The sequence below is a fragment of the Lynx canadensis genome, chromosome B2 (assembly GCF_007474595.2).
Source record: "Lynx canadensis isolate LIC74 chromosome B2, mLynCan4.pri.v2, whole genome shotgun sequence".
NCBI lineage: Eukaryota > Metazoa > Chordata > Mammalia > Carnivora > Felidae > Lynx > Lynx canadensis.
Window position 1 is genome coordinate 152,471,697 of NC_044307.1, and position 11,473 is coordinate 152,483,169.

The following is an 11,473-nucleotide window of genomic DNA, read 5'->3' on the forward strand; positions in this document are numbered from 1 at the left end:
GAGGGACGGTTGCTCCATTTCCGAGAGCCTAAAAACACTGGCAAGTGATACAGGGGTGTTGATTTTTTCTCTTTAGAGGTTACTGTTTTGTTTTCAAGGAGAAACCAGTCATATCTGAATTTTGAACAGATTGCTAGAGCACATCACGTCCAGGCAGAGAGCTACCTGGTGTACAACATCATGAGCAGCGGGGAGATCGAATGCAGCAACACCTTGGAGGACGCGCTGGACCAGGCTCTGCCCAGCCAGGCTTTCGTCTACCGCCCCGTGCGCCAGCGCGTTTACTCCCTCCTGCTGGGGGGCGGCGAAGGTGAGTGGGGCGGGCCGCTTAGCGGCAGTGCTCTCTGGAGTTGGAGTCTGAGAAATGGGCCAAATGAGGTGGAATGCATTCTTTCAGGACGCGGATACGATTGGAAAGGGGTTTGTTTGTCTTTAAAATCTGTCCTTGAGGATACCAGTCACATCTGTACGGCATTAAGGGAAAACGCCAGGGGGCATCTCTCTCTAATTAGTAAACGGTTGATCAGTACTCATTAAAAGAAGAGTGCATCGTTGTTATAAAATCTCATGTTTTATCTATTTATATTTAATTTATTAATTTATAATTTATAATAATAATTCATATAATAATAATCTATATTTAGTTTTGTATTTTTCTTCCTTAGAAGGTTTGGTGGTTTTTAAAAATGTGAAAACCCTTTCCTCCTGCAGGAGTGTGGGGTATGTTTATTATTAGAAGACAGTGCCTACTTACTCCCCCCTCAAAATGTGATTTTCATAAAATAATTTCATAAAATCTAGTACATCATGTTTTAAAGTATAAACGAAATTTTCCTTTAGAGTAGTTGTCGTTTCCTATCAATATTTTCATTGTGCAGTAGCAACAATTGTGTAGGGGGAGGACTGTCAGTGACCAGAACAGAAAACCTGGGGGCCTTCAACGCCAGGTATAAAATTAATTAGACCCTATCACTCTCTTTTCGGAGCAGTTTGGGGGGGCATCATGAGTGGAGAAGAGCACTTCATAGTAGAGACTAGGGGCACATGACACATGGGTCACCTCCTGCATAAGGCCCTGCTCCCCCGAGACAGGCCTCCTGGGACACTGCTGTCTGACTCGAGAGTGCTTTGATGAGAAACGGGGCCTCTCACACTGTGACCAGGACTGGAGATAGAAGCAGCAGGGTCCCAATAAAAGCGTGTCTTTGGTCCTTCTGCCTAAACTCCCATTATTTCCAAACATACCAATACAGTATTGGTGTTAGTATTATTCTGTTATTCCGGGAAGTAAACATTTACCTGACCTAAAGGGGGTGACAGAATTGTCAGATTAAAATGCTGTAATCATTCTTTTCTTTGGTGGGAAATGGAGTGGCAGAGTTCTTTGAATCCAGTTTTATTAGATTCCCGGCACTGCCCAGGACATACTGCCTTTTCCCATGTGTGCTGTCAGGCTTCAGAGGCTTATGGGTCCTAAGAAAGACACAAGAAAGATGCTTATGCTAATTTAAAACAGAAACAAAAGAACCTACGGGATAAACTTAGGGACCAGGTATTGTTTAAGTAATTTTTTCTATTTCTTTTCTTATGTGATTCTCTCTCCATATTCACTCTTCGCATGAGTGATTTCACATTGATTCCCATGATAAAAAAAAATATCTTAACCATGAAAGAATTTTTACATTACAGAACATTTCAGTTCCAGTATATAAAGTTTACTAAAATTTCAGACTTTGTTAGCGTGATTTATTTGCAGCCATATCGATGACTTTATTGCATAACCAGAATAACAGGAAAAGTTTCTGTGAAGATAGGAACTCGTCCTCACAATTGATCTTTACTTTTTTCCTTTTCAACTTTGTGGCTTTCTACACGAAGTTAAGATCATTAGGACGTTATGTGGATGGAACTAAGAGGGTATTATGCTAAGCGAAATTAGAGAAAGACAAATATCCTGTGACTTCACTCATATGAGGACTTTAAGACACAGAACAGATGAACACAAGGGAAGGGAAGCAAAAATAATATAGCAATGGGGAGGGGACAAAACAGAAGAGACTGTTAAATATGGAGAACAAACTGAGGGTTGCTGGACGGGTGGGGATGGCCTAAATGGGTAAGGGTTTAAGGAATCTACTCCTGGAATCATTGTTGCACCATATGCAAACTAACCTGGATGTAAATTTTTAAAATAAATAAATTACTAAAAAAAGGATTATCAGGACGTGAACGTACAGTGTTGCTACCGCCAGTTTACTTCCGGTGATGAGAATGGAGCGTGTTCTGTGTCGTTTGCTTAGCTGTTATCCCACATATGTTGGAAACCACGTCTGTTCGGCAGTTGCTGTTCCAGGAGTATCAGTGGTGTTAACAGGGCTGTTCTCCCAGTTTTCTTTTGACTTGTGCTTAGTTCTTGAGAGAAGAGTATTGGAATCTGCAGACGTTACTGTGGATGTTTTTATTTATTCCCTCAGTTCTGTTAGTTTTTGCTTCAGATATCTTTTTTAACTTTTTAAAAGTTTTATTTTTTATTTACTATTTGAGGGAGAGAGTGCACGTGTGCACACGAGCAGGGCACGGTGGGGGCAGAAAGAGAGAGAGAGAGAGAGAGAGAGAGAGAGAATCCCAAGCAGGCTCTGTGCTGTCAGTGTTGGAGCCCAACCCAGGGCTCTGTCTCATGGCTGTGAGATCATGACCTGAGCCAAAACCAAGAGGCAGGTGTTTGACCAACTGGGCCACCCAGGTGCCCCTGCTCCAGATATTTTTGAACTTCTGTTGTTAGGTGCGTATACGTCGAGGATTGTTATGTTTAGTGGTGAATTGACCCTTTTAACGTTACGGGATTTCCCTTAAAAAAAATCTGGTAATACTCCTTGTCTTAAAGTTGGCTCTGCCTGATACTGCTGTATACACCTTTAAGTTACCACAGTTTGCCTTCAGATAGTACGATACTGCATTGTGTGTGATGTGGAAACCTCATAGCAGTGAACTTTAATTCTCCCCATCATTTCTGCTGTTACTGTTTTATGTCTTCTGTACATTTTTAAACTTTTTATAGTGCATAGACTTTCATGTACCCTTACCCCAATTCCCCCCCCCAAAGATGACTGTAGTAAAGTATATGTTAATTCATTAGTATGTTTTGTTTTGTTTTTTTTTTAGAGAGCGTGAGTAGAGGAGGGGCAGAGGGGGAGAGAGAGCGAGAGCGAGCGAGAGCGAGAGTGAGTGAGCGAGAGAGGCTCTAAAGCAAACTCCACACTCAGCACAGAGCCTGCCGCAGGGCTCAATCCCATGACCCTGGCATCATGACCTGAGCTGAAACCAAGAGTTGGACGCTCAACCAACTGAGCCACCCGGGTGCCCCACATTAATACAATTTTTATCACTTTTACCATTTTTTTACATTCACTCATTTGTTTGTATGTGTGTATAGTTTTATGCAGTTCTGTTCTGTCAAGATACAGAATTGGTCCATCGCCACAGAGGAACTCTCTCATGCCATCACTTTGTACCCTGCCCTCTGGCTCTGTCCCCTGTTGGCCGCTTGTCTGTCTCCGTCTCTGCATTTTGGTTTTTTTGAGAGTGTCACAGAAATGGTTGGTCATGTCAAGAATATTACCTATAATGTATAATCTTTTGAGATCATGCATAGGTTTTAAATCTCATAATATGTGATTCTTATTTTTACTTTAAACCAGGGGTTGGCAAAGTTTTTTTGCGAAGGGCCTGATGACGGTAAATACTTTGGGCTTTGAGGGCCCTTGTAGTCTCTGTCACACAGCCCTGCTGCTGTCGCGCACACGTGACAGGGTGGAGCTCCGCGAGTTAGCTGTGTTTCAATAACGTTTAATCTCCTTGTCTCATGCCACAGAATTTGAATTTTATATTATCTTCCTGTGCCACAGAATATACTTTGTTTGATAATTTTCTGGTCATTTGAAGTAATGTGAAAAAATTTTAAGCTTTCAAACTGTATAAAAACAAGCAAGCCAGATTTGGCCCATCAGCTGTAATTTTCCAACCATTATCTTCAATAGTAAGTTGCTTTTGAGAGGAGTTTTCAAATGAGAAGTCTTATGTCTACCATTTCTGGTGTAGATGCAAATTTCCTTTAGTATCATCTTTCTTCCTTTAGAGAACTTGGCTTTTACATTTCTTATCATGCTCATTTCAATTTCCTGATTTTTTTTCCCTGAAAATATCTATATTTCAGGAGTGTAATTTTGCTGTACATAGAATTTTAGGTATTTTTGTTGTTCAGCACTGTAAAGACGTTATGTTGTCTCTGGCTTGTGTTGGCTGTCATGTGGTGACAGTGGCCCTTCTTAACTGTGGTTCCTCATCTGTAATGAGTGTTTTTCTCTCTGGCTGTTTGTAAGATTTTCTCTTGAGCACTGGTTTCAGCAGTTTGTTTAACTGAGCTTTGGAGTGGTACCCTCAGTGTTTATTCTGCTTGGGGTGCTCACGCTTCTTGGAGCAGTGAGTTTATATTTCCTATCAAATTTGAAATAAAGTTGAGCATTACATCAACAAACATTGTTCTCTGTCTCCGTTGCTTTCACCTCTCACACCGGGCCTCCAGCTTACGTGCGTGATTTATGGCTCATGTGCTCCTTGCATACCAAAAAGCACTTGCTTTTTAAGCCTCTTACCTCTGCTTTGATTTGGGTATCTCCTGTTGGCTTGGTTTTCAAGTTCTGTGAGCCTTTCTTCTGTAACATCTAATCTGCTATAACCCATCCAGTGAAATCTTTATTTCAGATATTGTGTTTCTCAGCTGCTGTTAAAAAATCTTCCATTTCTTTTTTTTTTTTTTTCCTGTCTTCACGTTTGCCTTTAAAACCTTAAATTTATTCATAGGAGCTGTTTCCAAGTCCTTGCCCACTAACTAACTCCCATCAGCCCCATCATTTGTGGTCCTGGGTCTGTTTACTGAGTTTCCTCCTTATAAGAGGGCCACAGGGTTCTGCTTATTCTCATGTATTTCTGCTTTTCTCATATCCATTGTGTTTAGATTATAAGCTGGAAGATTTTGGATCACTGAAGGGTATTGTCTTGTGGTCCGTCAGGCAGTTAATTTACCTGATCCTTTACATTTTATGCTTTATTAGGATGGGTCTGTGGGAACTTCACTCTAGAGCTGGAGTGGCCCGGCTCCTGACTGTTGGCCTTCCTGGGCTGTCACCTGAGTGCTAGGTGCCTGATGAAGTAAGTCTCTACACATTGGCTGGTAGGACTCTGATGTCACGGAGCTCTGTGCAGGCTCTGGTGGTTGCTCAGTGGGGCTGGTCAGTAGTTGTCCAGCCTCCCTGAGTTTTGCTCTAAACACAGAGCTCAGTTCTCAACGAGGACCTCCGTGCAGAGTTTGGGAGCCCCTTTCTGCATAGGGCCAAGTCTTTGCTGTTCTGTGTTGCGTTCCCAGCTGTCCTAGCAGTCTTGATCTACAGGCTCTGTCTCATCTCAGAGACTTTCTTGCTCTGCTCGGGCTCTCCCTCCCGAGGCCGCAGTCTGCACAGGCCTCTGTCCAACTCGAGAATGCAGTGGCTTCAGAAATTTGTCCAGGGGCGCCTGGGTGGTACGGTCAGTTAAGCATCCGACTCTTGATTTCGGCTCAGGTCATGATCTCGCAGTTTGTGGGTTTGAGCCCCACATAGGGCTGTACTCTGATGATGCGGAGCCTACTTGGGACTCTCTCTCCCCTTCTCTCTGCCCCTCCCCTGCTTTCGTGAGCACACAAAATAAATGAATATTTTTCTCTCTCAAAATAAATAAATAAACTAAAAAAAAAAGAAATTTGTCCAGATATAGAGGTGTCGGTGGGAACACTGGCCAAGCAGCTCTGCCCCCTCCTTGGCCACCTCCCACCCTGCTCTAGTATCGGGGGCGCTGATGAAGTCAGCGCCAGTGTGATGCCAGTGTGATTCTAGTTCCTTTTTTGGTGCCTCTCTTTTCTCTGCAAAGTTTTAATGATAGCTTCTTTATCCTTTATGTTTACAAATTTTTCTCCTCTCTGTTATCTCTGTTTCTGTTGTTAGAACTGCTAAGAAATGGATGTTTTACTTCCTAGGATGATATTCTGTGTTTCTTAATCTTCTAATTCCTGGTTTGTTTTTCCTACACTGTGGGAACATTTCACCACTTCATTGTCAACATATGGAAAAGTTTCCGTCTCTACTTCCTTTCTCCATCAAGGCCTGGTGCCCCAGTGAGTCCTCCACCTGTCTGCTCTCTGCAGACACTGTCTGTCCGCCAGCTCCTCCCTGGTGGTGAGCTTTCTGCTGGGACCCCACGTCGATGGCCCATGTCCCTCCCGGCCTTCCTCCCCCAGCCCCTGCTCTCTGCCGACCCCCATACGTGGGAGGTCCTCACACTGCGTTTGACCCCTTTACACCCAAGTGGTCCCATCTACTTGCATTGCTCTAGAAACTATATCCATGTTGACAGGTACAACTTTTACTTTTTTCTAGCTCAGGCCATTCTGATCAATTCTGTTTGTTCCTTATGCCCTTAAAAACTACCTCCCCCAAATTCCTCCCTTATTCCTTTATCAAAAAAGGACCGTGTATGTTTGTTCTGATCTCGTCACAGTTTGTTTATGGGCTTGTTTGTCTGATGTCCCTTGTCCCCGTTTGCTGTCAGCTGAGCTAGCAGAGACTGTTCAGGTGGCATTTTACTGTGCCCTGCAGATTCTTGGTATAAATTAGGTGATTTGTGATCTGATTTTTGAGTATATGTTTAAAATATGACCATTTCAGGAGTATTTCCACTTAGCAAAGCTTTCCTCAGAAGAGGACTGTAACGGTGGAATTTCAGACACAGGAGAAAGAGAGATGGGCTTTCAAGTCCCACAGGCGAGCAGCCTTCTCTGAGCCCAGTCTGACTGGCAGGTGGGAGCCACTTGACTGAAGTGAGATTTAGAACCAAAGGCGCCTCTCACCCCACAGGTGTAGACCCTGAGCCTTAAACTCACGCAGCCGCCGACACCGGAGGCCTGAGCCAAAAAGCGCGGGCACTGGACTGACAGGCGGGCGCTTCAGAGTCCCCAGTTTTGGGTACAGCTCGGATGGCTGGTCTGTTGGGTACTCCACCTCCTCTGATTATATTGGGGTGCTTGGCTGGCAGCTCTCCTCCGTGTTTTCTGTCTGGCCAACTGTGTGCTGTTTAGACGGCCAGGTGGTGTCATGGCCCCAGGCCGGCTGCCGTCATTCCCGCCTCCTCCCATCCTGCCTTCATGCCCGTTCTCACTTTACTTCAGGTTCTGACTGTCTCCTAATGAAAAGCTTAGCTTACATCACTGTGAAGCCTTATACATTTTAGGAAATGGAAAAAAACTCAGGAAGGTGCCGAAGCAAAGGCAAAGTGTGTCCTCCTTTACTGCTCGGCCGACGGAGAGGCCGGCCAGAGCCGTGCACGCAGGCAGCCGTCTGCGGCTTGGGGGGGGGGGGGGGCCACACTCTTCCCTTGCCATTCTGCCCTCCTTCTCCCCCAGCGCCCTTCTAGGGACCCCCACACAGCTGGAGGAGGCTGGTGCTCTCCTGATGGGGCAGCCAGCCCCGTGGGTAAATAGTCACTGTCCAGGCCACCGGCTCATTAAAATCCTAGATACGTGTACACAAGAGAGTATGTTTGGGGAACTTTTTTAACTTTTTCAGGACTAAGGCCACATATAAGCATAGATTAAACTAGCAGTATAAAAATATTACAGAACCCTAAGGACAGATCTCTTTCTTTAAAAGCCTGAGGGATATTATCAAACTTGGAAGTCCCAGTAATTGAGAGGTTGTGATCAACATTGCTTCTCTTCACTGTCTCTCCCCTTGCCCGCTGCTGCCCCAGCACACGCCTGCAGAGGAGCAGTGGGCATAAGCGAGGCAGAGTTTTCCTGGGGAGGGGCTGCCATTGTGGACACTTCCACAACTTTGCTCCGAGAAGAGATGTCTTCATTACATACGGAAGATTGTATGCAGTGGAGCCGTGTGTCCATCCTTTGGGAGTAGCAGAAGACCAAGTTTGATTATGTCTTTTTTTCCTTTTTCCATATAAAATGTTACAGCTTGAAGGGAGTTAAACTAGCAGAGAACTTTTCTCAAGTTCTTCACTCCTTTGCACGTGCAGCCTGGCAAGTCGAAAGTCTGAGAAATCAGCCTTTTCTTTTAGGAATTACCAAACTTAATTTCCTCTTCTCTTTTTCTTGATTTTTAGGCATTTAAGAAGATTATTTCATTTCAATTCAGACACACCGAATTGTTGCCCATGTTTCCGCTGTAGTTGCAAAGTGCATGCCAGATTAAAACCTCTGAAATTTTGTTTTTCCTGTTAAACAGAGTTTTATTTTTTTAATTTTTAACATTTTTAATTGAAGTGTAGTTGACATACAATATTTTAGGTGTACAACACAGCGATTCGACATTTATATAAATTAAAAAACGTTCAGCATGATAAGTATGGTTACCATCTGTCACCATACAAGCTTATTCCCACATTATTGGCTACATTACCTACGCTGTACTTTCATCTTCGTGCCTTATTTATCTTGTAACTGGAAGTCTTCTCCTTAATCCCCTTCCGCTGTTTCATCCAGCCTTCCCACCCCCCACCTCGTCTCTGGCAACCTCCGCTTTCTCGGTATTTATGAGTCTCTTTCTGTTTGTACATCTGTTTTGGTTTTTTTTAGATTCCACGTACCAGTGAAAATTATATGGTACTTGTCTTTCTCCATCTGGCTTGTTTCACTTAGCATAAGACCCTCTACACCCATCTTTGTTGTTGCAGCATTTCATTCTTTTTTATGGCTGGCTGATAATTCCTCTGTGTTTGCGTGTGTACCTTTATCCATTGGTCTATCGGTGGACAACTTGGGCTGCTTCCATATCTTGGCTGTTGTAAATAACGCTGCCACAGACATAGAGTTGCACATATCTTTTCAAATTAGTGTTTTCTTTTTATCAGGGTAAATACCCAGAAATGAAATTACTGTATCACGTGGTATTTCTATTTTTAGTTTTGTGAGGAGCCTCCATACTGTTTTCCGTAGCGGTGGCAGCAGTTTCCACTTCCACCGACAGTGAGTAAGGGTTCCCTTTTCTCCACGTCCTCCCCAACGCTCGTTGTTTTTGTCTTTTTGATTCTAGCCATTCTGACAAGTGTGAGGTGGCATCTCATTGTGGTCTTGATTTGTGTTTCCCTGATGATGGGTGACACTGAGCATCTTTTCATGTGTCTGTTGGCCATCTTTGGAAAGATGTCTGTTGGACGTCTTTGGAAAATGTCTGTTCTGGACCTCTCTCCCATTTCTTAATCAGATTGTTTGATTCTTTAGTGTTGAGTTGTAGGAGTTCTTTATATATTCTGTATACTAACCCCATATTGGATATGTTGTTTGTAAATACCTTCTTCCATTCAGTAGGTTGCCTTTTGGTTTTGTTGATGGTTTCCTTCACTGTGCAGAAGTTTTTTAATTTGATGAAGTCCCAATAGTTTATTTTTGCCTTTGTTGCCCTTGCCTCAAGAGACAGATCCAAAAAAGGATCGCTCGCACCAGTGTCCAAGAGTTTATTGCCTCTGTTTTCTTCAAGGAGTTTTATAGAAAAATCTCTGAAATTATGTGGTACCCCAGATAACAGGCTAACCCCTAGGATTTTTCAGCAGTATCTATTTCTTTTAAGAGGATCTCAGGTAACACTTTACATCTAGCTCTGGGTTTTGGAAGGATTGCAGAGTTTAAGGATTGCGTCTGTGAGAGGGATAATTTGAATAAAAGTGAAAATGCTGCCATCTGAATATTTAGGTTTGGAAAAGTCATTAACCAGACTATAAAACTTAATTCTTGTAAATGTTGACATTTTCTAGCTACCATGCACTGCCCTTGTGGCCTCTCATGATAGAGGAAGGAAGTGAGGACGCACCTTGGGTGTCCCTGTTGCCCAGCAGCTCACGCGGGGAGGGGCAGAACCCACAAAGTGATTTAATGCTCCTTTACTTGCCCTGCATCTCAGAAAAATACTCATGTTAATATCTCTGTCACTTCCTGTATCCTGGCCCACAGCTTCAGATAAAAGTTCATTTAGGGAGTGAAAGTTCAGATCAGCAGGGCGGCTTTAACTTTAATCCTCTGGCTAGCTAATTTGTTATGTGATAGAAATTGCGGGTTTTCATATTCAAGCCTCTGTGTGGTCAGTAGCTGACAGGTACTGCGTTTTCAGCAGCGTGGTTCACTCTTGTTCCGTGACTGTATTGTGTGGTCAATGAAACTCATTGGGTTTAAGTCAATCACCTTAAAAGCAAAAGCTTTTGTTCTTTTGTTAATTAAGAGAAACTTTGTTAAGGGTTAATGTGGACTTAACCCTACTGGCCTAAATCGTGGAGAAAAGAAGGAATTTGCTGTCTGTGCTGATGAGAATTCTGGAGAAGAGGGGGAAGCCGGGGTCTCTGCTGGTCTTCGGCCCAGTGCGTGCCTTGCACAGAAGCAGGGTGTATGGATCCTATTGAGCTGGTCTCACTGGGCTGGGCAGCTCTTCCTGGATGGTAGCTGAGTAAGTAAGTGACTGCTGTGTGGCATTTCTCTTGGAATATGTGTCCAAAAACTGACTTCTCTAGGTCTTAACAGGAGAGGAAATAAAAGAAAATGTACCTGGTGTTGTTTAATAAAGGATACCAGTGCCTATCATGAAACTGCTTTCTTCTCATGTTATTTGGAATTAAAACTCTGAGAAGTCAACCCCAAACCCTTATATTCAGAGATTTGAAGCAGTTGTAGGTGAAAGATGACATAAAATGTGGTTTTGTAAATGTTTCAGTCTTGCTAAGGAGGCAGTCGGCAGACTAGGCGCGTGACGGTGGTTGAGTGTCCTCATCCAGCGAGACGCCGAAAGCCGGTGAGGTTTGTCTTGGGTGTGAGAGAATGCTCTCCTTTTGGAAATAGTGGCTGAGAACACCATTCGCTCAGCTGACTGTTTTTTAGGGTGGTGAATACCTTGGCCAAGAGGATTACGTAGAAAGTGGGTTGGGTGTTTTTGTTTGTTTTTTTAGCAGCCGTAAGAATACTATTCAGAGTTTCTTTTTTTCTTTTTCTTTTTGTATGTGTGGGATTTAGGCTAAGTTGAAGCGTCTGCCCTGGGACCATGACGGCGACTCTCTCCTGGTACCAGGAGCTCGGTCGGGTGGGCAGTGAGGGGAGTAAGCAGGCACGTGCAGCGTCGGCCGGAGAACTGTGGTGGGGAAGCACACAGGTCTTGAGTGGAGGAAGGGGCGAGGGGAGGGGTGTGGACCACATCCACATGTGGAGATGAGAAAGGGCATGGTGGGGTGGAGGATGGGAGGTGCTGTAGCCGGGGAGCAGGATGTGAGCCAGAGCTGGGGTCCTCGGGGGCCCAGCCGAGCAGCACACAACCCCATGCACTGGTGAGCCAGAGACCTAGGGGTGCTGCAGGCCCGCTGTGTGCAGATCCAGGTGAGGACGCCAGGGCACACGGCG

At 44.2% G+C, this 11,473-nt stretch overlaps 1 protein-coding gene across 15 annotated transcripts in view; it reads left to right on the forward strand.

The window, feature by feature from the left end:
- FAM120B (family with sequence similarity 120B) overlaps window positions 1-11,473 on the forward strand; it is a 95,526-nt gene that overhangs the window by 15,878 nt on the left and 68,175 nt on the right. For all 15 annotated transcript variants that reach the window (XM_032593290.1, XM_032593291.1, XM_030316820.1 and 12 more), the window contains exon 3: window positions 130-310. In XM_032593290.1, coding sequence (XP_032449181.1) covers window positions 130-310 — 181 coding nt within the window. The remainder of the gene's footprint in view (window positions 1-129; window positions 311-11,473) is intronic.